The following is a 26,166-nucleotide window of genomic DNA, read 5'->3' on the forward strand; positions in this document are numbered from 1 at the left end:
CGGCAGTTAGGTAGAGTCCCGTGGAGAGGTCCACGTCCATGGCCCCGCAGTGGCTCAACACCTAGCCATCTTGGCATCATGGCGGTAACTCCTTTCCAGGAGCCCACCTACCCTCCAAACCTAACCCACTCCTTCCAGAGGACTGGAGACGGCAGTCCACGCTGAGAACAGCCTGTTCACATCTACTGTTTCCACTATGTTGTAGGAAACAGTTCTCACCTCACTGTAATGCTTGGTGATTTGAAAGCCCTTTCTCTGTATTTAGAAAAAAACTACCTTTTATTGATTTATTTTTTTTAGAGAGAGAAAAAGAGGGACATTGATTTGCTGTTCAACTTATCAATGCATTCGTTGGTTGCTGCTTGTATGTGCCCTGACTAGGGATCGAACCTGCAACCTTGGCGTGTCAGGTTGATGCTCTAACCAATTATGCTACCTTGCCAGGGCCAAAAGTCTACCTCTTTGTAACTTGCACTTTTTGGTCCTGTTTTTTTCTCCCTGGATCATAGATCATTGTCTGTCCTTCAGATAGCTACTGTGTCCCTATGAACTATTTTTTCCAAGTCTCTGGTGGTACCAGTTCAAAGTGTAGCAGATCTCTCATCTTCCTTGACCTGAACTCTATTAAGGCTGCTTGTCCCAGTCCATGCTGTTCCCCGTCTCTGCCAGAATTACGATCTTTTCAAACCAGATAGCTCAGTCCACACCCCATTGGCAGCCCACTGTCACAAGTATCCCCTTAACTCCCCTGCCCACTGAGCCCCCATCCCTGCCTGGGCTTTACTCTTGAACTTTATCCCATGGGGAATTGCTTATTTGACAGTCCTCTCTAGTACTTGGTCCCCCCAACTCCAAGCTGCCCTAGTTACTCACCCAGGCTTCATACTGGCTCTTAACTTCAGTTGAGCTTCAACCTAGAACTCCAGTGTCTCCCGGTTTCTCAATAGGGGCCACAATGAGTCACTGGAAACATGCTCTGCTGTCCAAGATGCTCCTTAACCTGCTTCCTTTTCTGCATTCACCAGCTCTGACCCTCGCTGATAAGACTTTAAACAAGTTCCTTAACTTGTCTGAACTTACTTTCTCATCTGTAAAAGGGGAAGATATATCCACCTTATAAGCCATTGTGTTAATTATTATATTAAATAATATACATGAAGTGTTAATACAGGGCCTGCCTCATTGTAAGTGTTCAGTAAGTGTTAGCTAACTGATAGCAATTTTCATCAGTTTTCAGAAACGCAGGGGGTTCTTTACAACTGCTCTCTGCTGCCCCCTGGGGATGACTTCTAGGTCGCTGGGCACCTTGCAGGCCACGATAGAATACAGGCCCCTCTTACCAACCCCACCAGCTAATCAGAGAATCAACCAAGTCTTCTGTGGTTGGTTGTTCAATCAGCTAAAAATGCTCCTACATTCAAGCCTATTCTCTGTCTTTTTCAAAGAACCTGTCAGAAAACACGTTTTTCTTGAAATCAAGATACACTGTCTCGATGTTCTAGTTTGTTAGTCCAGCAACACTGGCAAGGAAAGTCGTCAGTCATTCACTTACTAAGGTCAAGTACAGCGACAGGCATATGTGATAGGAGGCACACTGGTGAAGAAAACAGACATGACTTCATGGTTTACACAGTGGACAGCCCCTAAGAAAGTGAATAATACACCATTTTAAATTGAGGGAAGTGCTATGAAGGAAAGCACAGGATGCTGGGATGGAAAAACGAGTGATCAGAGAAAGCCTCTCTCTGAAGATGCGGCACGACGCAAATCACTCTTTAATAGCTGCTCTATAATGTAACTAAGAATCAATAATCCTAGCCTTTTAGTTTCCAGAACTCCACTAAAAATTTCCCTCTTTGAAAATGCACACACTTGCCATATTGTAAATTCCCCAGATTACCTATAGGAGATACAATTTCACTTAAAAAATGCTCCTGATTTCTAGAATACCATGTATTCAGGCCCTGAATTTATTTAAAATGCTAAGAATTCTGTTACTATTTAATTAATGAACTTATAAATAACAAAAAAATGTAACTCCTCACATTACCTCATTTCTTCATGTTTTCTTCCAAGACTTAGCTAATTATACATGTTTTTATGTAGCTAAAATAATAATGTAACCCTCATTATTGCATAACAGCTTCTTTACCTAAGTAACTCAAAAGAATCAACTTTAAAATTGTTGTAAATAAGAGTAGAATTTAGTACAGTGGGGGGGGGTAACATGTAGAAGTAAATATTCTTTATATATACAAATAGTAAGTTGAAGATACAATAAAAGAAAATGCCCAACCTAGCTGGTGTGGCTCAGTGGATTGAGCACTAGACTTTGAAGCAAAGCGTCACTGGTTCAATTCCCAGTCAGGGCACATGCCTAGGTTGCAGGCCAGGTACCCAGTAGGTGGCACATGAGGGGCAACCACACATTGATGTTTCCCCCCTCTCTAAAAATAAATGAAAATCTTTAATACCCAAAATACTTTTTAAAAAGAAAGAAAATACCCAATAGTAACAAAACAAAACAAACCAACAAAATGCCTAGGGTTAACCTTAACAATAAATAATGAACACAATCTGTATGAATGAAATATTTAAATGCTATCTACATAAAAGAAACTTGAACAAATGGAAAGGAACATTATGTTCTTAGATGGTGAAAACATAAGGATATCAGTTTCCCAAATTTGTCTTTAAATATAATATGATCTAGATTAAAATATCAGCAAGATTTTTAAAAAGATTTTTAAAAAGAAAAACATTTTTAAAACCTCATGCAAATTCAGTGAGAAAAAGTAAGTGATAATTAAAGGGGGCCAAAAAATATAAGAATTTACAGAAAAGAGCCCTGGCTGGTGTAGCTCAGTGGATTGAGCTCGGGCTGCGAACCAAAGTGTCGCAGGTTCAATTCCCAGTCAGGGCACATGCCTGGGTTGCAGGCCATGACCCCCAGCAACCACACATTGATGTTTCTCTCTCTCTCTCTCTCTTTCTCCCTCCCTTCCCCTCTCTAAAAATAAATAAATAAAATCTTAAAAAAAAAGAATTTACAGAAAAGGAAAAATGAATGATTACTAAACATGTAAAGATATTAAGCCTTACTCACAATAAGTGAAATGGACATTAAAATTGTCTTGAGATTCCATTTAGATCATGGAATTGGCAAATGCACCTCTGTTGTGAACAGTGTGGTTTTTGAGGGGACACCTTGTCATTTTTCATATTGCTAATTGTAATACAAATTGATTTAATCTTTATGGAGGGCCTTTGGACAATATTTAACAAAATTTTCAATATATAATTTTTAGGATTTTATTTACTTATTTTTAGAGAGGGGAAGGGAGGGAGAAAGAGAGAGAGAGACATCAATGTGTGGTTGCTTCTCACGTGGCCCCCATGGGGGACCTGGCCCGCAACCCAGGCATGTTCCCTGATTGGGAATCGAATCTGCAGTGCTTTGGTTCACAGCCCATGCTCAATCCACTGAGCTATGCCAGCCAGGTGGACAACATATAAATTTGTTGAGGCAAAAGTTGCATATCTAAGTATTTATTACACATGTAAAAAATGTAGCGCAGAGAAGGCAGTTAACTGCAGTGTTGTTTGTAATAGCAAAAGATTGAACACAACCTAAGTATCCATCCATGAAGGTCTGCTTAATAAGTTATGGTATGAATAAGTTATGAGAAAAAATGTAGTTCATAGAGTTTAGTGACTCACCAAAGACCCTTTACCCCAACTATATTGAGGAGCTGACAAGTAAAACATATTTAAAGTGATAGTTTGAGGCGACCCTGGCTGGGTAGCTCAGTTGGTTGGAGTGTCATCCAGATACACCAAGGTTTCAGGTTCGATCTTGGGTCAGGACACATACAAGAAGCAACCAATAAATGCTAAAGAAGTAGAACACCAAATTGATGTTTCTCTCTCTCCCTTCCTCTCTCTAAAGTCAATAAATGAAATTTAAAAAACAAAAATAAAGTGATCTGATGTGTGTATGACCTTACATACATATATTGTAGAATGATTACCCAATCAAAATAATTAACACATCCATCACCTCACATAACTTTTTTATGGTGAGAATGCTTAAGATCTATTCTTAGCAACTTTCAGATACACAATAAATTAACTACAGTCACCATGTTTTACAATGGATCCTCAGAATTTATTCTACTTATAACTGTAAGTTTGTATCCTTTGATGTATATGTCACCATGTTCCTCTCCCCCGTCTCCAAAGTCTTATGACAAATTGCAAAGCCTCACTCCAAATCTCTGTGCTCTGTACCACACCACAGTGACTACACTCAAAAGGCAGTTAACTTTTATTTCTCCTGGAGATCTCCAGTGAGATACTAAAAAGCTTTGTCTTACACTTATCCAATATGTAATATTTTAAAGAAAATGTATAACATGCTAATAAAAAACAAAAACCACATCGTCATCTCAGTGAACACAGAAAGAGCATTTGGAATAAATCCAACATTCCTTCATTATTACTACCCTCAACACTAGGCATAAAAGGGAACTTCCTTAACCTGATAAGGGGTATCTAGGAAAAGCCTACAGCTTACCTTATATTTAATGAAGACTGTTTCCCCCCCTAAATTCGGAACAAGACAAGAATGTGCCCTCAGCTTTGTACGTAACATTGTACTGGAGGTTTCAGCCATTAGAAATTAATTTGTAGTACGCTTATCACATTTGCAGATGGACTATAGAAGTTGATGATTAGTAGGATCCAATCCAAAATTATTGCTACATGCTAGAACGATTAACAAAGTAAACAAGATATGTAAATTTAAGCCAAAATCCATGCGGTTTTTAGATTCTAAAAACCATCTGGAAGATACAAAATTCTCCAAGATTACTGGGTACCTACTGTGTGTCATGCCTTAGAGATAGAGACATGATTCCATCCTAGATGGGTTAATTCCAGACTAAAAAAAATGTCTATGCTAGACTAATTACGTCTTCCTGTGACCTCTCAACTCTTTGGCACTTACTAATAATTCCCTAATTCGACTGTGTTAATTATTTGGGGCGAGACCGCACGCTATACTATTAAGTTGGCCCTGCTCCCTCAGGCCGATTACTTGGAAGCTAAGGGAGCTATTCGATACGATAACACGTAAATCGTGCATTTCAGGAGGACAGTGCCTGGACAGAGCCTAGAACGAACGGCCTGAAATTCTACCAACTCTCCAAGTTTGGGGAGGTGACCGGAAGCGTTTTCCGTGATTACTTCTCTGAGCATGAGCGGAAGTCACGCTTTCAGCAGTCTGCGGTTTGTTTTTTCTTACAGCTAGGTGCCATATTCAGGACAGAGGAATCCGTTTCCATCTGCTCTTCCCGTAGCACTCACGAGCAAGTGACAAATTTGTCTTCGCTATTGGAAAATAAAAGTCGCATTCAAGGAAGTGTTAAGGCAGCCCAACGCCTCATCTTCCCTTAGTAAAGATGGCGGCGCCCTGAATGTAAACGACAGGTAAAACCAGTTCCGCGTTTCTCCTGCGCCCTCGTCCAAGATGGCAGACGAGGCCACCCGTCGTATCGTGTCCGAGATCCCGGTGCTGAAGACTAACGCTGGACCTCGAGATCGAGAGTTGTGGGTGCAGCGACTCAAGGAAGAATATCAGTCTCTTATCCGGGTTAGTTGTGCTACTGCAGCCAGCCGCGTCGCAAAAGCGTTGCGGGTAATCTTGTGTGCTTAGGAATAGGCTCCGTGTGGAAGCCACTTCCGGTTTCAACGTTTAACTCCCAAATTCACAGAAACTGGAGAAATGCGGGATTGGGAGCTTTGGGGTTGAGGATGGAGGAAAGCCGACAGAAGAGACTCGCATTGGGAGCCACAGTCGGACCAGACTTTATAGCTGAAAGCAGCACTTGTTTTAGGGATACGTCCCCAGGAAGGTGACGTGTCCCTCTATTTCCAGGTGCTTGCTCTGCTGGATGTGAGGAGGTGGTCTAGGTCCGGGTCCGCGTCTCTCTGCTCCCTTTTACTCTTGAGGGAGGAACACACATTAGGGCTGGAAATTCAAGAAGTGGTAGTTGCAGAATCGCGAAGCTGAGTTCACTGTCAGGAACTAGCCATGCCATCAGCTAACCACCCACCCTTCTAAGGAGAAAGTTTCAGTGGTCAGTGGTCTCTGTTTCCTGCCGCGTGCATTCATTCACTAAAAATGAATGAATGAATAAAATAGACCTCTGTTGTACATCTAGTAGGTAGGAAAGGGATCCTAAGGGATAGGGAGGCCGAGAAGCTGTTCCAGTGTTTTGAAGCAGGAGGTGAGATACCTAATCCAGTTTGGGTCTGTTCAGGGAATGCTTCCTGGCAGAGTCAGTGCTTGAGCTGAGATTTGAAGGTTAAACATAAATTATCTGGATAAAGCATGAGGGTAAGAGAAAGACATTCATGGCAAAAGGGACAGAATGAACAAAGGCAAAGACGCCAGAAACTCCATGAGATGTATGGAGAAAAACAACTAGCTCAAAACTGCTACAGCATCAAAAATGTGGCAGGGAGTGGTGGGCAAGACTTGAGAGATCGCTTTGAGAGCTCGAATTTTATCTTGGTGGCCTTGGGATACCTTTAAAGGACTTTAACTAGGAATAGCCTGATCATATTTGGATTTAGGCCAATAACAACGACAGTAGAGAGACAAATAGAGTTGACAGGGATAAGATTGAAGGTAGGAGATCAATTAGGAGGCTGCCATTAATGCAGGAGAAAGAAAGGTGACCTAAATTCTGCAGTTAGTTGCAGTGAGAGTAGAGAGCAGAAATATATTTGAAGAATATTCAGAAGGTAAAATCAGCAGGACATTGTGAAGGGCTGGTGGGCTAGAGTAAAGAAGAGGGAGGGTCGAGAATGATTCTCAGGTGTCTGGTCTGGGTGACCAAGTGAACCCTGATGCAGCCACCTGAGACTGATGCAGTTGGGGAAACAAGTTTGAAGGAACAGAGGGAAATGCTACACTTGAGGTACCTTGAAATGAAGATAGCAATTTCAATATATAGTTGGATACTGGAGTCTGAAACTCGGAGAAAATGTCTGGATTAAAGGTAAAGACTTGGAAATCATCAGCATGTGGGTGTTAGTCAGAACCAGGACTATATGAGGTTCTCCAGGGAGGGAGTACCCCATAAAATGAATTGTGGGCTGAGGGCAGACCCTGTCAGAAGTGATAAGAGAACCCAGGTTATAGTCTTTTGTGTTAAATTGAGTGGAATCCAAGCATTCTATTCTCTGCTCTGGGCAAGTCTCCTGCTTACCAATGTAGCTTTGTCTTCAGTTTTGCTTACAGCATAAAAAAGGTTGGATAAATGTACTAAGAAAGTAATCACATACTTTTCTTTTGAGGGAAGGAGGACTGCTCTTGGTTCCAACTTCCCCCTCTAAGACCTAATTCTCTGCTTTTAGTATGTGGAGAACAACAAGAATGCAGACACTGATTGGTTCCGACTGGAGTCCAACAAGGAAGGGACTCGGTAGGCAGACCCTCTTGGCGGGTACTGGGGTGGGCATCTTACATGGCTTTAGCATATCAGTGTCTCAGAGCTCATTGCCAGGCCTCCCCTGCCTCATATTGGCTGTGTCCACTGCCACAGCTTCTGAGTTTCCCAGTTCCCATCCCATGAGTCTCCCATGGGAGACTGGTCACCTAAGCCAAGAAGACATCATTTCAGTATGAGAAGAACAGTCAAATTGGACTAAGATTCAGTCTTTTTTATAGGTGGTTTGGAAAGTGCTGGTACATCCACGATCTCCTCAAATATGAGTTTGACATTGAGTTTGACGTGAGTATGATGGAGGGAGAAATATGGAGGTTAGTAGAAGGAAAGGGATTACATGATTAACAAAATAACATTTCTTGAAAGGATCAAAGAAAACTTTTCAAATGGGAGGGACAAGCTGAGGTGTGAAGCAAGCATAGGATACAGTTGCTAATCTCCAAGGCCAGAATCCTGGTGTGCACATGCTGCTTGGGGAGTTTGCCAAACATTTCAAACAGTTCAACCAAGAAATGTGTGCCTGATTGCATTAGTTCCTTTCTATCCTGATTCTCTTTTTATTCCTCCAGATTCCTATCACTTATCCTACTACTGCTCCAGAAATTGCAGTCCCTGAACTGGATGGAAAAACAGCCAAGATGTACAGGTAGGACTGAGCAGGAGATGGGAGAGGGTCAAAGGAGGGCTTAGGGAGGAGCTCTGTGAGGCAGGGATTGTACCAGAACCTACTGGCCTAGCGGGGCTCCAGGCTTCCCTCTACCAAGCCTGGGCAAAGTACTTAGCTGACCTTGTTCTCAATTTGGATCACTAGTAGTCTTGCGCTCCCCAGAGACTGCTGTACTTCATGGTAAACCTTGCATGTCAACACCTTCTTCCCTCTTGTCCCCATGATAGGGGTGGCAAAATATGTCTGACCGATCACTTTAAGCCATTGTGGGCCAGGAACGTGCCCAAGTTTGGACTAGCTCATCTCATGGCTCTGGGGGTAAGTCTGGGGTATTTGGTGTATAAGGGGGAAAAAAGGTTAGGCCCTGAGCAGTATAACAAGATATAACAAGAATAAACAAGGAACAGTGTTTTCCCTTGGGCATGTTCCTCTAGACTCTAGGAAGGAGCTTCTGACGGAACAAGACACAGTGCCTAGGTGGTAGTAATCTCACAGGGTCTCCTTGTATTGCAGCTGGGTCCGTGGCTGGCAGTGGAGATCCCAGATCTGATTCAGAAAGGCGTTATTCAGCATAAGGAGAAATGCAACTGAAGTATCAAGCCACTGAGGCTGGACAGAGGGACCTTTGATAGGCTATGTTCCTGTTTTCCTGTGTGTTCCTTACTCATCTAACTGCTTCCGTCACACTCCTCCACCCACAATTGTTACTAAGTAGCCGCAGCAGGCATTACTGGTGGTGGGGGGACGCGGGAATCAGTATTGCTACTGAACTTCTGAGACTACACGGGGAGGGGAAAACCCGGCGCTTTGGAAAAGCAGAAGTCCATTACCGGTGTATATCCCTTCCCCAAGAGAGGTCCTGACAGGATAGGGGGCGACGGAGAGTAGGTACATAGTGTTTTTGGTTTCTGGAGGTAATTCATCAATAAAATCTGCTTCCTCTGGTGGCCTGTGTTTCTCATTGGTGGCTGTCAACTGCGTGGGTGAGCTGGCCAAGACACCTGTACAACTGTACTAGTTTGGCGGGGGACAGGGGGTTTGGCAAGGGACGGGGGGGGGGGGCGGGGGGCGTGGCAGGGACCAGGAGGAGGATGCTCTGGTTAGGAGCTGGGGAATGAATGGAAAAGGCTTCACTGCTCTTCCTGCTGCTGAGCTCTTCCTTTGTCTATTCGCGGGGAGCCTCAGGCTTTGACGTGCAAGGTGCCTGAGAAGAGGTTTGGCAGGGCCACCATTCCCCGTCTGCAGGGATCTTCCAGCAGGTCCCAGCTGCTGAACCGATGCCCTGCAGCTCCCTGGGAAGGATCTGCACTGCAAGCCTGGAGGCTACGCTACATTTGTCTGATTCACATCCCTGTAGGCCACAGAATGGGGTGAAGAGACCCTATACTTCATGGGCTTGGTTTGCAGCAACGGTGTAAAGACAGTTCTAGGTAGGGCTGGGAACTGGAGATCCTCAAGTTGGCTGCGTTTCCATGGTGTCGGCAGCGGAGCCGAGGGGCGGGGTCACGCAAGCGCCGAAGAAGCAGGAGCTGGGTTCCGAGTGCGGCTGCGCAGGCGCCGTGAGGGCCGCTGAAGCCGGCGGCCGGTGGCGGGCGGGACCAACAAAGATGGCGGCGGCCCCGGCGGCGGGAGAGACCTGGGCGGCAGCTGCGGCTGAAGCTGCAGCCAGGCCCGCGGGGGTGCTACCTGGGGGCAGTGGGGGGCGGGCCTGAGCTGGGGCCTGGCCCCGGCCGGGCTCCCCCGCCTCTCACCGGGAGCAGGTATGGGCCGCGGCGTCACGCCGTGGGGCGCGGGGAGACTGCCCCGGGACCCGGGAGGACACCCTACACCAAGGAGGAGGCACAGGGGCCGGGCAGGCCTGGGAGACCCGGGTGGAGGGACCGCGTCCGTGGGCCGCGGGGAATAAGCGCCTGACTCCGTAGCCAATCAGCGGCCTCGGCCTTTCTGCCCTCGAGGGGGGCGGACCCGCCGCAGCCTAGCCGCTGTGCGAGAGGTGCAGAGATCCGGGTCTGGGAGTGTCCGCCGTCCCTCCCGCTCGCCACGGCCCCTGATCCCCGACTCCACATTGGAGCTCAAGCGGGGGTAGGGAGTCGCAAGTCACCCGTTTATTCGGCTTCCTTTGCAGTCCGGAGGAGCAGGGTTGAGGGTGGGATGCTGTCTTCTTGGCTGCTGTCTTTGCCCCCACACTGACCACAGGGCCTAAGGGACTCAGGGCGCATCCCACTGGACTCCCCAGGTATGCGGCCCTTGTCTCCAGCGTTCAGGTGATAAGGACAGCTGAGATTGGGGCTGTCATTGGCTTCTCAGTAAAGCTGTTTTCTGCAGGAAGGTGGTGAAGGATATCTAGTCAAAGCCCCGGGCTGCTGCTATCTCTCATTCATTTGGTCAGTGAATACTAAGTGTTTACTTTGTGTCGAGCATTACACTAGGTACCGGGGATACAGAGACTGATGTGATAGGCATGGTTCCTGCCTTCAGTGCATGTAGCAGCTAGGATGGCAGCCTATCTTCCGTCCATGCTCATATGCTGACCCTCTCTTCTCCCAGGTCCATTCTGTGGTGTCCACAATGCCCCAGGCCTCTGAGCACCGCCTGGGCCGGGCCCGAGAGCCACCTGTCAATGTCCAACCCCGAGTGGGATCCAAACTGCCGTTTGCCCCCCGGGCCCGCAGCAAGGAGCGCCGAAACCCAGCCTCTGGGCCGAACCCAATGTTAAGGCCTCTGCCTCCCCGGCCAGGCCCATCCGAGGAACGGCTGAAGAAGATGGAGCTGGGGCGGGCACGGACCTCTGGCCCTCGTCCCAGAGGCCCCCTTCGGGCAGATCATGGAGTTCCCCTGCCTGGCTCACCACCCCCGGCTGTGGCTCTGCCCCCACCCAGGACCAACCTAGCCCGTTCCAAGTCTGTGAGCAGTGGGGACTTGCGTCCGATGGGCATTGCCTTGGGAGGGCACCGAGGCGCCGGAGAGCTCGGGGCTGCACTGAGCCGCTTGGCACTCAGGCCTGAGCCACCCGCTTTGAGGCGTAGCACCTCTCTCCGCCGCCTCGGGGGCTTTCCTGGGCCTCCCACCTTGCTCAGCATACGGACGGAGCCCCCTGCTTCCCATGGCACCTTCCACGTGGTGTCTGCCCGGCCCTCCGAGCCTTTCTACTCCAATGACAAAATGGTGAGGACTTGCCTGCCACCCCGCGTGGCCTTCCATGCCCACGTTCCTCCAGCTTTCTTGTCATCATATGGCTTTTCTCCTCCTCTTTTCCCAGGTTCCTTTCTTAGCCTCTCATTACAGCTTCTGGACTATCCTCTCCCCTACTTAAGTGCCCTTTCGGGGTTGTCTGTCAACCCCCAGCCTGGTGTGCCACCACAGTCCCCAGCAAATTCACCCAGCCATTTGGAATTCTCCTTTGGGCCCCCCAGGCCCTCCCTTTCACTTGCCACGCCTTCCCTCCTAGGACCCTGCCTAGGCCTAATTAATCTCTGGAGCTGAGGAGGGGCAGGCTCGGAAGATCTGAGCTAGTGTGGTTGCCCATTTCCTGAGCCCAGTGTGCTAGGCTGACTGCATTGGGAGCCATCGGGAAAGTGTGCAGGAAGGGGCCACGGGGGCAGGAGGGGGCCTTGGAGGCAGCAGGGTGGGGGTGGGGAGCAGCTGGGCAACCATGCCAGTGCTTGGGGAATTGCCCCAGGAGCTGCAGCGCCGGCTAGCTGGGCAGAGGAGTAAGTGGGGAGCAGGCGGGACCGCCGTGGCCGAGTCCATGGTACACTCAGCTGTGATGGGCTTGCTGCTCATGGCCAGTGAGGTACGGAGACCCTGACACCAGAGAGGGGAGGTGGGGAGTGTTGGGGTGAAGTGCGGGATGGGCGTGTGGAAGCCGCTGACGGCGCTCTGGCCTTCCAGGCTCACCACACGCTGCTCCTGGGCTCTGGGCACGTGGGCCTCCGAAACCTGGGGAACACGGTGAGCACCGCCCCATGCCCCCGTCTGTCAGGCCTTCGAAACAGTGCTGCGGGTGGGAGCTTGCTGCCTGGGGAGGGTGAGCCCTGAAGCTCTTTCAAGGCTTCCCGGATGCTGGTCCGGAGGGGTAACGGGGTGTCTCTGCTGCTCCCCAGTGCTTCCTGAACGCCGTGCTGCAGTGTCTGAGCAGCACCCGGCCTCTCCGGGACTTCTGTCTGCGAAGGGACTTCCGGCAAGAGGTGCCTGGAGGGGGCCGAGCCCAAGAGCTCACTGAAGGTGGGGCGGCAACCCCTGTCCCCACTTCTAAGCCCTCCTCTCCCCAACTCCTCGCGGGTCCAACTCCCAGTGCTGGAAGCCCCAGCCCTCAAGTCTGGCACTGCATCTTTCCCGGTGCCAACTTTGTAAAGTGGTTTTCCACCTCTGAGCCTCTTCTCCTTTCACCTCTTCCGGCCACTAACCTTCCTTTCCCTTCCCTGTCCCCACCCTAATAGCCTTTGCGGATGTGATTGGTGCCCTGTGGCACCCCGACTCCTGTGAAGCTGTGAACCCTACTCGATTCCGAGCCGTCTTCCAGAAATACGTCCCCTCTTTCTCTGGTTACAGGTGGGAGAGCTGGAGGGTATGGGATTCCTCTCTGGCCGTGTCTGGGGTAGGGCCAAGCAGGGTCCTGGCAGCATCATTCTGAGCCTTGAGGTGTTCTTCATCCAGGGAGTGGGGACCTGTGTCTGGTGGGGTGTGGCGTCCATGGACTGGGGGATGGGTCCCTTGCCTATACTCTCTGGCTGTAGCCAGCAGGATGCTCAGGAGTTTCTGAAGCTCCTCATGGAGCGGCTACACCTTGAAATCAACCGACGAGGCCGCCGGGCTCCAGCAATCCTGGCCAACAGCCCAGCTCCCTCTGCACCGCGCCGTGGTGGGGCTCTGCTGGAGGAGCCGGACTTGAGGTGAGGGTGCGCCTCTCCCCTTCTCCTCGGTAGTTCACCAGCAGCATTCTTCCTTCACAGAACAGAGCCAATTGAGTGTGCGGACGGAGGGTCCGGGGAAGTGCATGGGCTAGAGAGTGGGCTGAGAAGCAGGGCAGAGCGAGGGGCAGAGAGCAGGAGAAGGCAGAGGGCAGTGCAGGGGTGTCACCGTGTTGAGGGAGGAGGGGGTCGTTAGTTTACTACAAGAAGGCACATGAAAGGTTTGGAGCCCAATGGAGGAAGACAGCGTGTTCTTCCCTTGTCCGCACTCTTTTTTTTTTCCCCCTCCCATCGTGGCTTTCCCAGAAAGTCGTCTGACGCATTCATTACTCCTTTGACTGTGCCTTAAAATTTAGAGGAGCTGAGGTGTGGGTGGGGCCCAGGGCCCTGCAGACCATTTGGTGGTGTTTGGGTGCCCAGCGTTCCTGCTGTCTCACAGCACTCCCCATCTCCCTTCCCCTTGCAGTGACGATGACCGGGCCAACCTGATGTGGAAGCGTTACCTGGAGCGGGAGGACAGCAAGATTGTGGGTAGGGAGCAGGGCACAGCAGCAGGGTGTGGGGTGGTGGTTGCCAGCTTGGGAGAAAGAAAGTGATACTGCCAGGGGATCTGGGAACCAGCTGCGGGGCAAAAATGTGGGAAAGGTGTGAGGCCTTGTTAGAAGTGGTGGTGCGGAAAAGGAAGGTCAGGTAAAGGGTGGGAAGAGACAGTCCAAGCAGGTGTCTCAGCTGCCCGCAGTGACTTTCTCTTGTCTTCGCTTCTGTCTAGACCTGTTTGTGGGACAGTTGAAAAGTTGTCTGAAGTGCCAGGCCTGTGGGTATCGCTCCACGACCTTCGAGGTTTTTTGTGACCTGTCCCTGCCCATCCCCAAGGTGGGATTCCAGAGGATTCCGGGGTGGATGAGACATGGGTTCAATGACCCAACCCTGCCCACCCCTGGAGTGTGGGAGGGAGCCCTTTGGGTCTCTGGAGCAGAACTGAAGCTGGGATTGGGTGAGAAGAGCTGGAAAAGGAAATCCAGAGCTGACGCTCCGTTCATTTCCCTTTCCCTCCAGAAAGGGTTTGCTGGGGGCAAGGTGTCTCTGCGGGACTGTTTCAGCCTCTTCACCAAGGAAGAAGAGCTCGAGTCGGAAAACGCCCCCGTACGTGTGGTCCAGATGAGATGCAGTGAGGGGGTTCTGGGGGCTCCATATGGATTAAAGGGGGTGCATGTGGCCTTACTCTGCAGGACAGCATTTACATGCCTGGGTTTGTGTTGCTGTTTCGGGTCAGCCCTTGTACTTGTAGGCAGAGGGGGCCCAGAGGCCACAGAACTGCGGGGGACATAGTGGATGTGTGTGCCCAGTGCTGGAAAAGCCCTTCGAGGTGAGGAGCACAGTAACCTAGGCTATTTGATGTTCATTCAGGTGTGTGATCGGTGTCGGCAGAAAACACGAAGTACCAAAAAGTTGACAGTACAGAGATTCCCCCGGATCCTCGTGCTCCGTATCCTAATCTTCAAATGCTGTTTCTTCCACCCACTTTTTCTCACTGCCCACTTTTGCGGAGGCTGGATATCTGGGAACTGAATTTCCCTTAGGAACCCTCCGCCCTCCCCTGCAAGCTCCTGATACCACTCGGGAGGGGAGTGGACTGCGTTCCAGACCTCAGTCCCCTCTAAGGCCCTCGGCCTCCTCCAAATGCTCCTTAACCAGGGCTTAGATCTTAACCGATTTTCCACCTCCCGAGGCTCCATCAAGAAAAGTTCCGTAGGTGTGGACTTCCCGCTGCAGCGACTGAGCCTAGGGGACTTCGCCAGTGACAAAGCCGGTGAGTCCGGTGGGGAGGGTCGTAGGAGCGCCCGGAGGGAGGGAGAAGAGTGGGAGCCAGCAGCCGTGACTGGAAATGGAGGGACTCTGACTCCGCAGGAAGCCCCACATACCAACTGTACGCCCTTTGCAACCACTCGGGCAGCGTCCACTACGGCCACTACACAGCCCTGTGCCGGTGCCAGACTGGTTGGCACGTCTACAATGACTCTCGGTGAGCACAGCCCCCACGTCCCTGCTGTGAAGCCCCAGGAGGGCGGAGTGCCCAGGAGGGGCTGGCTCCTGGTTCCCTCCCGGGGGCGGTGGGAGGCCCACCTGGTGGGCAGGAGTGACCGCGTCCTCCCCCTCCTTCCCAGCGTCTCCCCCGTCAGTGAGAACCAGGTGGCCTCCAGTGAGGGCTACGTGCTCTTCTACCAGCTGACGCAGGAGCCGCCCCGGGGCCTGTGACGCCCTTCAGACCCCGGCACCTGTGAAACCTGTTCAAGACCCTTCGGCCCCAGGCTCCCCGCTTACCTCAGAGACGTCTATTTTTGTGTCTTTTTAATGGGGAGGAGGGAGGGTGGTTGTAGCTCCCGTTATTTTTTTTATTCAAAAGTACCCTTCCACCCGGAGGTCCCCTTGTCTCTCAGCCCCGTGTACAAAGGCCCCCAGCCCCGCCCCCGTGTACAGCCCCCCGGACTATACAATCTCACTTTTTGTGAATAAATTTATTAAGAAAAACTGATGTCCTTCTCTGTACTTGTGCCTGGGGGTGGGCCGAACTGGAGTCCTCCCGAGACAAACGTGAGACTCGTGCCAGCGAAGGGGGCTGCCCTTGGGGGCCGGGCACCCCAGGACCCCTGTTGACAAACACTGGGTGCGTTGCCCGGCGGCCCGGGCTCCCGCAGGCCCGGGCCGTCGCTAACAGCAGGAGCTGTTTATGGAGCAGGGTCCCCGCGGGCCAGCCTCCGGGTCCCCTGCCACTCCCTACAGCGCAGGCGCGAGGGGCCGCCCTCGGGACTCTCACCAGGCTGGGCCCGGAGCCAAGGCGGGTAGACCGGACCGGCTCGCAGCTCGGCAGCCCGGCCCAGGGACGCGGAGCCAAAACCGGCCGCTCGCCCCCCAGCGCACCGTCGGGTCACCTGCCGCCGTCCCTCGCCGGGCCGGCCCCTTCGGGGTTTTCATTGGCGAGCGTCATCCGCGCCTTCCAGGATCCGCCAATCAGAAGCGGAGGACGCTGCGCCGGCGCGAGCGCAGCGCGACTGCGCGGCGGGCAGAGCCTCGGAGGGGCCGCAGGGTCGGGGAGGGGGGCGGGCGGCTGCGCCGGGGCCGCGCGGGGAAGGGTGGGGGCCGCGCCTTGCGCGCAGATAGCGCGGGTGCGGCCCGTATCTCCCGGCGGAGCTGAGCGGGAAGCCCGTGGGCCTGCAGCGGCCCTTCTCTCGCCTTATCTCGTCCGTCTGGTGGGCGAGTCCTGCGCCCCGGGGCGGGGTCCTCGCGCTCCCACCACCCGCTCCGCGGGCTCTGCCTTAGTTTCCCAGAAAACAGGGAGGGGCCGGGGCTGGAGCGCCGAGCCAGTGGGACTCTTCAGAGAGGGCGCCCGGGCCAGCCTGTGCGCGTCGCCCTCCCCGCCCAGGCTCCCCATGGGCCGGACTGTGGTCGTGTTGGGCGGAGGCATCAGCGGCTTGGCCGCCAGTTACCACCTGAGCCGGGCTGCGCGTCCCCCCAAGGTGAGTGCCACGTGCTGCAAAGAGCCTCCTCTGTTCTCCAAGCCCGCCGGCGGCGGCGAGTGGGAGTGCGCTGCCTCCGCCCCTCTTGCCCCAGGTGGTCCTGGTGGAAGGCAGCGAGCGCCTGGGAGGCTGGGTCCGCTCCGTCCGAGGGCCCGGCGGTGCTGTGTTCGAACTTGGGCCTCGAGGAATTCGGGCGGCAGGAGCGCTGGGAGCGCGGACCCTGCTCCTGGTGAGAGGCGGCGGGCCGCCCCGAGCGTGGGGGTCCCTGAGAGGGCAGGGCGGGCAAGGAGGTGTGCTCGGTCAGGCCCTTCCTTAGTTGCTCCTCTGCCCGAGGGCGTGTGGGAAGCAGGTTTCCGAGCTGGGCTTGGACTCGGAGGTGCTACCTGTCCGAGGGGACCATCCAGCTGCCCGGAACAGGTTCCTGTATGCAGGCGGCGCGCTGCATGCCCTGCCCTCCGGCCTCAGGTGACCACCCCTGACCGCCCGTCCTTCCGCCCCGCCCGTCCTCCCGCCCCTTCGCCGCGCTCGTCACTCCTCTGGCAGCGGTCCCAGGCCGGAGGGGCCAAGGGAATGGCACGAGCCCTGGAGCCGGCGCAGAGTCGCAGCGCCCTCCTCACGGGCCTCCCTCCACGCAGGGGGCTGCTCCGCACTTCGCCGCCCTTCTCCAGACCTCTGTTTTGGGCTGGGCTGAGGGAGCTGACCGCACCCCGTGGCAAAGACCCTGACGAGACTGTGCACAGTTTTGCTGAGCGCCGCCTTGGACCGGAGGTGACCCTGCCCAGAGGCCCCCCCAACTCCCTCCTGAACCAGCTGTGGAGCCCCCACCACCTGGGGCTCCTCTGTGTTCCTCGGGAGTGCCCTCTCTGCCTCTTCGTGCCCAGTGGTCACCACGACTTGGGGGGCGGGGGGGCGGGGGGAATGCCTTCTTCCTCATCCTCCTGTGACCGTGGAGCTGCTTCCCAGCCAGGCCTCCATGTCCGGCCCGCCTCACGCCTGCCGGCAGAGGCAGAGAAATTCAGGGCGGCTTATTCCTTGGTCTCTGAGTCCCAGTCTCACCCCCAAGGTGGCATCTCTGGCCATGGACAGCCTCTGCCGTGGAGTGTTTGCTGGCAGCAGCCGTGAGCTCAGCGTGCGGTCTTGCTTTCCCAGTCTCTTCCAAGCTGAGCGAACCCATCGCTCTGTGTTACTGGGGCTGCTGCTGGGGGCAGGTGAGGGGAGCATGGCTCAGGGGCATGGCCTTGAGGACTGCAGGGGTGAGGAAAGCTATTCTGACTCCTCTCTGCCTCCTCCTCTGCAGGACAGAGCTCACAGCCTGATTCAGGGCTTGTACGCCGGGCCCGTGCTGAGCACTGGAGTCAGTGGTCTCTCCGAGGAGGGCTGGAGATGTTGCCCCAGGCGCTCACCACCCACCTGACCAGCGGAGGGGTCACTGTGCTCAGAGGCCAGCCGGTCTGTGGGCTCAGCCTCCAGGCGGAAGGACGCTGGAAGGTGGGAGAGCCCCTGGAGTGTGATGAACCTTCTGTTGGAGCTCCCATCTTTGCCCGAGTGTTGCAGCCAGGTCAGGGCTGGCAGGGCCGGAGTTGCTTGTTGTTTTCCTGCCCTAGCAGTTTAAATATGGGCCTTATTTGTGGTTCTTGGGCTGTATTTGTGGACCTTCCTCCAAGACCCATTTGATGCAAGCCCAGGGATAGTAGTACTGTTAACGCGAGTGGCTGACAGATCGGGGAAGGAGCATCCCAGCCCCACTAAGCGGCTCAGAGCAGACACACTGGCCTGTCTGCCCCACTTCCAGGAGTAACATGGGGTGATCTTTGTGCTAGCCACACGGGCTGTCCTGCCACTTGGGTGCCCAGGGAGCTGAGGCAAGATTCCCGTTACCTCTGTTTGTCTCAAATGTTTTCATCCTTCCAGGTGTCTCTAGGGGACAGCTGCCTGGAGGCTGACCATGTTATTAGTGCCGTTCCAGCTTCAGGTAATGGGGTAGCTGCCCTCCCCTTCCCCAGCTGGGGTGAGGCTGGCTGTAGGTTTCTGGGCCCGTGCCCCTGCATTGACCACCCTGCAGGAGGCCAGTCCCGAGGAGGGCGGATGAAGTGGCGGCAGGAATGCCTCCTGAGCAGGCCTCTGCTGGCTCCCTCCAGTGCTCAGCAAGCTGCTCCCTGCTGAGGCTGCACCTCTGGCGCGTGTCCTGGCCACCATCGCTGCGGTGTCGGTAGCTGTGGTGAACCTGCAGTACCAAGGAGCCCGTCTGCCTGTCCAGGTGTGACACAGGAGGGGAGACACAAGGGCCCAGCTGGAAACCCACCCCCTCCTGACCATCTGCCTGTCCAGGTGTGACACAGGAGGGGAGACACAAGGGCCCAGCTGGAAACCGCCCCCCCGACCATCTCCTCTTTTTCTCAGGGGTTTGGACATTTGGTGCCGTCCTCAGAAGACCCAGGCACCCTGGGAATCGTGTACGACTCGGTAGCTTTCCCGGAGCAGGACGGCAGCCCCCCTGGCCTCCGAGTGACTGTGAGAGGGACAGCTTTGCCTGGGGGGACTTCCACGGCTCCCCTGTGCCCAGTGTAGGTCGGTGCCATGCCCTCTGTCTAGGTGATGCTGGGAGGCTCCTGGTTGCAAACGCTGAAAGCCGGGGGCTGTGCCTCATCTCAGGAGCTGCTCCAACAGAAGGCCCAGGAAGCAGCTGCCACACAGCTAGGACTAAAAGAGCCACCAAGTCACTGCTTGGTCCATCTACACAAGGTGAGTTGGAATAAGTTGCCCCTCGGCTGCCCGCTGTTGGTGTCAAAGGCAGGGACTGATATTTTTGTTATTACCCACCAAGGCTTGTGACATTAGTAATAAACTCTTCCTTTTATCTCCTCTCCTCTCCCCAGAACTGCATTCCCCAGTATACACTAGGCCACTGGAAAAAACTGGGTAAGTTGGGAGAGCAGCTGGGCTGAGGACAGCCAAGGAAGTCAGACCCCCCGGCGGTGACATTGCTTTGTCCTTTCCAGAGTCAGCTTCCCATTTCCTGGCTGCTCACAGGCTGCCCCTGACTCTGGCTGGAGCCTCTTACGAGGGAGTTGCTCTCAATGATTGTATAGAGAGTGGGCGCCGGGCTGCTGCCCGGGCCCTGGGCTTGGAACCCGACAGCTGATTCCCACACCCACCTCTTCCTGCCCCTGCTGGCTGGGAGTCTCTCACCCATGGAAATAAAAATTGCTAGAGCTTGGCTCAGTCTGGTTGTTCTGTCCTCAGCACGGGGGTGGGGGCAGAGACCAGCCAGGGTGCCTGGGGAGCAGGAAGCAGGAACAGAGGCGCGGCAAAGTCCTTTATTAGAAAATATATCAAAACCCCAGCCCCTGAGCCAGGTCCAGAAGAGGCAGCTACTCCAGCATGGGTAGAAGGTCTCCAGGGAGTGGCTTACTTCACCAATGCACATCCCGGGAACCATAAATAGAATAAATATTCACAGAAGTCCCGGGAGAAGCCAGATGTCTCTTCTCTCCGAGGAAGAGGAGGGACTTGGGGTCCAGCCTTGCTCCTACTCTGGGGACAGGGGACTGCCAGGAGTCATCACATAAAATCATGACATCGAGGATTCACAGTTGTAAGACCTGGCAGGTGCCCCTAGAAAGAGGAACCCCCAGGTCTAGAGGAGCCCAGCTTCAGTCCAGCAGTGAGGAGAGGCACCTGCCCGTAGCACAGGACTAGTCGGTCCCCCACGTCCCTCTAAGAGCAATGAGGAGCAAGGGTGGGGTGTCCAACCCCTTTGATCCGGTTTCGTGACCAACGCAGACAGGAAGAGTCAGTGTGAGCCCCGGGGGGCTGTGTGGTTGGCAGCAGGCAGAGGCCCAGGCCTGGCTGGGGGCCGGCGCTGTAGCATCTCTTGACGGAAGGCCTGGGAGGAGCCAGGTGGGTAACGGGGACCAGAGGGAACCCGGGGACCCCGAGGGTCAGTTCCAATGTCTGCCGTGATGTTGGTATAGAGAGGGCCCAGCTCTCGAGCTAGCAGTCGGTATGTGAGTGAGTTCATCCCATCTTGTGTCCAGGAATTTTGCGTACGGACCAGGAGGTCAAACCTGAGGGTCAGAGGTTAGAAACTAAGACCCAGGGAGGAACCCAGGGACCTGCAGGAGCTTTCTGAGTGGAAGCAGAACCGTGGGGTCCAGTCGCAGTGCCCAGGCAGTCCTCTGCCTACCTGTGGGGATTCTCCTCGTTGCCCTTGTCTCCTCGGTGCTTCACCATCTTGTAGTGCCCCACAGAGGTGGGGGGGCGAGAGATCTTCATGCCGGCCAGCCGCACCCTGTGGGGAAAGTCAGGGCACCTTGGAAGATCCGGCTGGAAGAAGGCTGCTGCCGGCTGCACAGAAGGAGCTAAGGCCAGCTTGGGAGGGATGGCAGGGTTCCCCACACAGAGAACAGCTATTACCAGTTAAGTGAAAAAAGTTAATGATGTGTAGTTGGTGCCAAGTACTGGGAGGGGAGAGGAAGTGAAACGGAAAGAAGGGAACATAAAAGCTGCTGTGTCTACATCCTCAGGGCCTCGCGCCAGGTGCCCCGGGGCCGTTAGGCAGTTGGCAGATGTGGGTTTACACCTCCCACCCTTGTTCCCTGAAAGGTGCCAGGAGCTGCCCTTGTGGTATGGGAAGGGCAGGGAGAGGAGCAGTTTTGTGGAAAGGGGCGGCCGAGCTGCAGACCCAAGCTCAGCAGTCTTACTGAGAAGAATGGCTTGAGTGGCCCCGCCTCCACCGCCCGCCCCACCCGCTCCCAGGTGGCGGGTGGAACCCCAGCCTGGACCGAAAGGAATGCCTAGCTTTGACACACAGAAGCCAGCAGTGACGATGGTGTGGGTGCCTCACACACAGAACAGGAATTCACGGAGATGTCATCCCAGGGAACACGGGGGAAGAGGAGGAAATGCATCTAGTAGGTCAAGTCTGAAGAGTCACAGCACGGGTATGACATTGGATCAGCTGAGACCAAAAGTTAAAATGTTACACGTACTGAAAAGGAGTTGGCCTCATGCCAACAGCAGAGGCTTTGCAAAACGGGTTCTGGGCTCTCTGAGTGCCTGCTCCTCCAGCCCCATAGGAAGCAGGCGGGCAGCGGCCCACACTAAGAGGAGGACTAGGCTGTCTGTAGGCCCCTTTCCATCCTGGGACCCTGGGGTGCTCCAGCGTATGGGCCCAGGAGACTGAAGGAGCGTGGGGCAGTGGCCAGCATGCAAAGCACAACCTGACATACTGGACTGAAAAGACTCAGGCAGAGGAACAGCACAGTGCAGGGCCCACAAGTACAGGTGAGTGTGTAAGGGCTGTGGCCAGGCACGGCCTTGGGGGGCAGGGTCCAGGTCGGGGTGGGCGGGGAGGTGGCGTGGAGGCTGACCTGGTGGCAATGTCGTCATCCTCACCACCCCAGCCCCAGTACTCGTTGGGAAAGCCATTCATCTTCAGGTACTGGTCAGGAGTGAGCGCTGAGACGCCCCCGAAGTACTGGGGGTATGGGAGGCTAGGGAGAGAAATGCCGTGGGTCCCACCGGTCCTCTGGGATACCTCCTACCCTCCACCCCTCGGCTCGCCTCCTTTCCCTGCAGGTGGCCTCCCCGTGCCCAGCACCCCATCGCGCCTCCTACCTGTATCCAAACTTGTTCATGGCGACAGCAACGTGCCGGGGCCCCCGGGGGTCACACACGTACAGGTTGTGGTCGTTCTCCGGCAGGAGGTCCACGTCGTGCAGGAACAGGCAGTCCCACTCTTCGTCACGCAGGGCCTCCCGCACGCCCACGTTCAGCAGCTTGGCCCTGTTGAACGTCCCGTTTCCAGCCTGAAAGGCAGCGGAGGAGCAGGCTGCTCAGGGACGGCGTGGGGAAGAGGGGGCAGATGTGTGAAAGTGGGCGGCGGGGCAACGCGAATGAGGAGAAAGACGCACTGTCTTGAATTTTTTCATTCAACATTTTTCTGAGCAGCCGTAGGTGCCTGCTGCTGATCCGCATCACATCCTGACCACCAGCCACCACGTGGCACAGGGGTCTGTCAGCCACCACTGGGCCTCATTTGGGGGTTGAGTATCTTACTTAAGGTCACACACGGAACAGACGGCAGACCTGCAATTTTAGCCCAAATCTGTCCGATTCCAAATTCAACAAAGGAACAGTCTGGAAGAGTATAGGACAGGGAATGCCCCACATCCAATGAGAAGTGCGGGGCTGGCGTGCTGGCACAGCAGAGCCAGGGATCTGCCCACACCAACAGTCAGGACCTTAGAATTATTCCAGCGACCACATAGAGTGGAGTGGCATTTACCTGGGGCTTCCTCACTAGAGAGTCGGAGCGTGGGGGTCGGGGTACCTGGTGGATGACGTAGATGCCGTAAGCGAGCTGCTGGCGCTGCAGGAAGGGGTGCAGGTGGTAGAGCAGCAGGCGCAGGTGATGCTCCCGGGCTCGGTGCGGCACAATGATGGCTGTTCGGGAGCGAGGCTCACACCCTGCGGGGCGGTACCGGCCCCCAGCTTCCACGCGGGGATTCCTCTCCACAATCTCTGCCAGCGATGGCACCGGGCTGAAGGACACGGACACGGGACCCACTGTAGGAGGGAATGGCAAGTCGGGGATTAGAGGGTCTAGGAGCAAAGGAGGACCACCAGGGACCGGGACCACCGCTGGCGCTGGTCATCCTGGTGTGGGGCTCTGCAACCCCCAGCGGCTCCCTTGGAGCCCTCACCGGCCTTGAGTTCCCCATCATCAACAAGGCTTTGCAAAGCCCGGGAAGCGCAGGCTCCTTACCTAGCCTGTCTTCTTAGTTTAGGGCTCCCTAACTCTTTCTCCTGCCTCACAGCGTGGGAGGCCACAGTGAGGGGCTGGAGAGAACAGGCAGACTTCCAACTAATGAGCTACAACAGGACCCGTCCGCAAAGGAAGCGAATTCTTAGTCTGAGGTGGGCAGGGGAAAGCTTTGGCTCCACCCCAGACCCCAATCCAAACTCCAAGTCCAAAGGCACCCCCACCTCAACACCAGCCCGCTTTCCAACCCCATCAGCCTCCAGTTCTGAGTGCCACCCCAGCCCCAACAACACTCTTGGCCTTCCCTTCACCTGCCCCTTCCTTCCTCACTCACCTAAGAGAGGAGATCGTTCTGGACAGTAGGGCAGACCTTGAGGAGCCAGAGGGCCGCCTGGTGCAACAGCAGGGGCCCCGGACAGGTGACTGAGGTTGCTGTAGACATCATGGGGGTGAGAATAGTCAAATGTGGGCCCCTGCTCTCGGCCAAACAGGGCACTGAGGCTTCGGAAGCCCCCCAGGGACAGGTACATCATGACGGCCAGCTGGGAGCCCACGAGCAGGGCCAGCGTGCAGGGCCGCTCCAGCAGCCTCCGCAGCATCCTGGGTTGTGCGGCCTGGGGAGGGAGAGAGAAGAGCTCTGGGGCAGGCAGGAGGGGCACAAGCCAGCCCAGAACATCGTGCAGGGGTGACAGTGGGGCCTGGGGCACAGCAAAAAGGAAAAACAGGCAGATGTGCGACCATGCAAGGGCAAGAGGTGGGCCACAACCTTAACTGCACGTGGTCCTGCCACCTGTCACTTCCAGCTGAGTCTCACTCTCCTCCACCCTCCCCAGCCCACTCCCAGGTACTCCCGGTCCCCAGCTCCAAGCCAGAGGGGCCCCACATGTATTTCAGAGGCATCTCTGGAGAACCTGCTGTCCCACGGAAAGGGAGAGAAAGGCTCACCTAGGTTCAAGCCGTCCTCCAGACCATGGGGGCTCCAGGGGGTCTGGGGGGAGCAGCGACGTGAGGCATTATCTAAGATTGGAAATGCCACAGAGGACGGAGAAAGCCTCCATCCGGGCCTGCAGCTGCGCTCCTGGGACCGGCTGGAACAAAAGCGGGCAAGGATGACAGCCCAGGCTCAGAGGGGCAGGGCCGGGGTCGGGGCGGCCGGTCTCCCGGCAGGGAAAGTGAGGGGATGAGGCTGGGAAAAGCTTTAGGGGGCGAGCAGGACATGCTGGGTCCCGGGCCTCCTCCACCGGCGACCCTGGAGTGTCAGGTTAGCTCCATCTTCACCCAACCCCCACCCCGACCAACCTGTTTGGGGAGTGGGGGCAAGGCCACCAATGGAGGCAGCATTTCCGCGGGGGTGGGGCGGGGGAGGCAGGCAGGCAGGCAGGCAGGCAGGGCTGTGGAGCGGTCTCGGGACTCCCCGGGCCGAGCAGGCAATGGGCTGCTTCCCGCTCTCCGCGCGCCTGCGGCGGGCTCCGCAGGTGCAGAGAGCGTGACCCCCGGGGAGCGGCGCGCGGGCCCGGGAGGCGTCCCTTCTCCACCTCCGTCGTCCTGGCGGGGTGGGGAGCCGGGGGGAGCGCCGCACGGCACCTGTCTGGGTACCTGGGCCAGCTTACGTGGACGCGTGCGGTCCGCGCCCCGCGGGGCTTCGCCGCCGAGCGCTTTCCCGGCGCCCCGTCCCACCCCGACCGACCTCTTCCTGCAGTCGCCCTGCCTCGCCGGCGAGCCCCGCGGCCTCGGTGCCTGCTCCACCGGGACCCGCTCCACCCCAGCGCCCGCCGCCTGGGCCCCAAACTTCTCGTTCTCCCGCCCGCCCGCACCTGGGCCCCGGCCTCGGCCCCGCCGTCCCCCGACCGCTTACCTGGCCCACGGCTGCCCGTCGTCACCGCCAGCCTGACAGCTGGGCAGGCTTCGCGGCCGCCATCTTGGAGGCGGGGCGAGGGGCGGGGCCTCGCGTCACGGGGCGGGGCCTCCGGGCCGCCCTGGAGCCCGCCGCCGGGGTCCCTACGCTGCGCGGGGGCCGTTTCCCAACCCTCGGGCTTGCAAAACAGCGGCCGGACGCGGCTGTCCTTGCTCAGGCCCCGCACCGAGTGGGAGGCCGGCGTGCCGGGGGCGCCCCGGCACCCTGGTGCCACTTAGCGGCAGCGCAGATCCTTGCTCGGGGCGCCGGCTCGCTGAGCGTTCTGGCGCACCTCTGCATGCCCACGGTCTCCCGCAGGCCTCGGGAGAGCAACCCGTTGTCAACGAAGGAAGGAAACTGAGTGTGGACCGGGGCCTGTGCGTGCGTTAATGTGTGGCATGGAAGTGGGCACCCCATTAATGCGCAGTATGTTTAGTGGCCCCCACAGCTCCGTTAGCATCTTGTTTGGGAGGAGCAGATGCCCACACTGGGGACACGCCTCGGTGTGCTCGCCGTCGGAGAAACTGCAGCTCACTCACCGTGGAGCCGGCAGAAAGGTTTCCCAGGAGAAGTGGTCGCTGGCGGGGAGCCTGAGGGACGTGTCCACGGCACATCTAGCTGCTTGGTGAGACTGTTTCCATGGAGCTGTTTTACCGCTCTGCGCGGTAACTCATTAACACGCAAATTCTGTCCGGGCTGATGGAGGGTCAGATAACCCTGTACTACCCACGTTGCAGGAAAAGAAGGTTTTGCCTTCAGTTTCATATTCATTTCCGTATTCCTGATCTATAAATGTGTCCTTTAGATTTCCTTTGAACCAGTTGTAATATCTTCCTATCCCTTCATGAGTTAACTCCTTCCTATTCCTTCATGAGTCAGAATCTTTAACGTGTTCAT

General features: G+C 55.4%; 4 protein-coding genes across 6 annotated transcripts; 3 read left to right on the forward strand and 1 right to left on the reverse strand.

Annotated features, from left to right (window-relative positions):
* The first annotated feature begins 5,288 nt into the window (after nt 1-5,288).
* Nucleotides 5,289-9,131, forward strand: UFC1 (ubiquitin-fold modifier conjugating enzyme 1). The gene is made up of 6 exons (XM_045838347.1): nt 5,289-5,653; nt 7,426-7,493; nt 7,739-7,802; nt 8,087-8,163; nt 8,412-8,502; nt 8,698-9,131. The coding sequence occupies exons 1-6, from the start codon at nt 5,531-5,533 to the stop codon at nt 8,773-8,775; spliced, it is 501 nt and encodes a 166-aa protein (XP_045694303.1). The 5' UTR covers nt 5,289-5,530; the 3' UTR covers nt 8,776-9,131.
* Nucleotides 9,132-9,758: 627 nt separating this feature from the next.
* Nucleotides 9,759-15,617, forward strand: USP21 (ubiquitin specific peptidase 21). Of its 2 annotated transcripts, XM_045838621.1 has the most exons (13): nt 9,759-9,944; nt 10,732-11,349; nt 12,076-12,135; nt 12,288-12,408; nt 12,624-12,735; nt 12,921-13,076; nt 13,561-13,625; nt 13,864-13,967; nt 14,151-14,237; nt 14,502-14,580; nt 14,797-14,904; nt 15,003-15,117; nt 15,260-15,617. In XM_045838621.1, the coding sequence occupies exons 2-13, from the start codon at nt 10,753-10,755 to the stop codon at nt 15,348-15,350; spliced, it is 1,695 nt and encodes a 564-aa protein (XP_045694577.1). In that variant the 5' UTR covers nt 9,759-9,944; nt 10,732-10,752; the 3' UTR covers nt 15,351-15,617. The 2 variants fall into 2 exon arrangements, with proteins under 2 accessions (XP_045694577.1, XP_045694579.1); XM_045838623.1 differs by lacking the exon at nt 12,076-12,135.
* Nucleotides 15,618-16,153: 536 nt separating this feature from the next.
* Nucleotides 16,154-19,826, forward strand: PPOX (protoporphyrinogen oxidase). 2 transcript variants are annotated; one of them, XM_045838619.1, is made up of 12 exons: nt 16,154-16,609; nt 16,704-16,838; nt 16,959-17,074; nt 17,245-17,377; nt 17,673-17,817; nt 17,907-18,097; nt 18,521-18,581; nt 18,748-18,866; nt 19,010-19,120; nt 19,202-19,351; nt 19,486-19,528; nt 19,609-19,826. In XM_045838619.1, exons 1-12 carry the CDS (start codon nt 16,523-16,525, stop codon nt 19,749-19,751), a joined length of 1,434 nt encoding a protein of 477 aa, XP_045694575.1. In that variant the 5' UTR covers nt 16,154-16,522; the 3' UTR covers nt 19,752-19,826. The 2 variants fall into 2 exon arrangements, with proteins under 2 accessions (XP_045694575.1, XP_045694576.1); XM_045838620.1 differs by lacking the exons at nt 16,704-16,838; nt 16,959-17,074.
* An 85-nt stretch (nt 19,827-19,911) lies between these two features.
* Nucleotides 19,912-25,330, reverse strand: B4GALT3 (beta-1,4-galactosyltransferase 3). The gene is made up of 8 exons (XM_045838787.1): nt 25,231-25,330; nt 24,321-24,463; nt 23,710-23,989; nt 22,944-23,179; nt 22,229-22,419; nt 21,982-22,104; nt 20,796-20,900; nt 19,912-20,676 (listed from the first exon to the last, which is right to left on the reverse strand). Exons 3-8 carry the CDS (start codon nt 23,972-23,974, stop codon nt 20,403-20,405), a joined length of 1,194 nt encoding a protein of 397 aa, XP_045694743.1. The 5' UTR covers nt 23,975-23,989; nt 24,321-24,463; nt 25,231-25,330; the 3' UTR covers nt 19,912-20,402.
* Between the last annotated feature and the right edge of the window lie 836 nt (nt 25,331-26,166).

This window comes from Phyllostomus hastatus, unplaced genomic scaffold (genome assembly GCF_019186645.2).
Source record: "Phyllostomus hastatus isolate PE091 unplaced genomic scaffold, TTU_PhHast_1.1 phas_contig_283, whole genome shotgun sequence".
Classification (NCBI taxonomy): Eukaryota; Metazoa; Chordata; class Mammalia; order Chiroptera; family Phyllostomidae; genus Phyllostomus; species Phyllostomus hastatus.

Bases quoted from the DNA above. Each gene is read 5' to 3' on its own strand.
- USP21 (XM_045838621.1), top strand. From the start codon at position 10,753: ATGCCCCAGGCCTCTGAGCACCGCCTGGGCCGGGCCCGAGAGCCACCT. The intron at 12,736-12,920 runs GTGGGAGAGCTG...CTCTGGCTGTAG, and splicing joins CCCTCTTTCTCTGGTTACAG to CCAGCAGGATGCTCAGGAGT. The intron at 14,581-14,796 runs GTATCCTAATCT...ACCAGGGCTTAG, and splicing joins CCCCCGGATCCTCGTGCTCC to ATCTTAACCGATTTTCCACC.
- B4GALT3 (XM_045838787.1), bottom strand. From the start codon at position 23,974: ATGCTGCGGAGGCTGCTGGAGCGGCCCTGCACGCTGGCCCTGCTCGTG. The intron at 22,420-22,943 runs GTACCCCGACCC...GCTGCCTTTCAG, and splicing joins GCATCTACGTCATCCACCAG to GCTGGAAACGGGACGTTCAA. The intron at 20,677-20,795 runs GTAGGCAGAGGA...TCTGACCCTCAG, and splicing joins AACGAGGAGAATCCCCACAG to GTTTGACCTCCTGGTCCGTA.
- PPOX (XM_045838619.1), top strand. From the start codon at position 16,523: ATGGGCCGGACTGTGGTCGTGTTGGGCGGAGGCATCAGCGGCTTGGCC. The intron at 16,610-16,703 runs GTGAGTGCCACG...CTCTTGCCCCAG, and splicing joins GGGCTGCGCGTCCCCCCAAG to GTGGTCCTGGTGGAAGGCAG. The intron at 19,121-19,201 runs GTGAGAGGGACA...CCCTCTGTCTAG, and splicing joins CCCCTGGCCTCCGAGTGACT to GTGATGCTGGGAGGCTCCTG.
- UFC1 (XM_045838347.1), top strand. From the start codon at position 5,531: ATGGCAGACGAGGCCACCCGTCGTATCGTGTCCGAGATCCCGGTGCTG. The intron at 5,654-7,425 runs GTTAGTTGTGCT...CTCTGCTTTTAG, and splicing joins AATATCAGTCTCTTATCCGG to TATGTGGAGAACAACAAGAA. The intron at 7,803-8,086 runs GTGAGTATGATG...TTATTCCTCCAG, and splicing joins AGTTTGACATTGAGTTTGAC to ATTCCTATCACTTATCCTAC.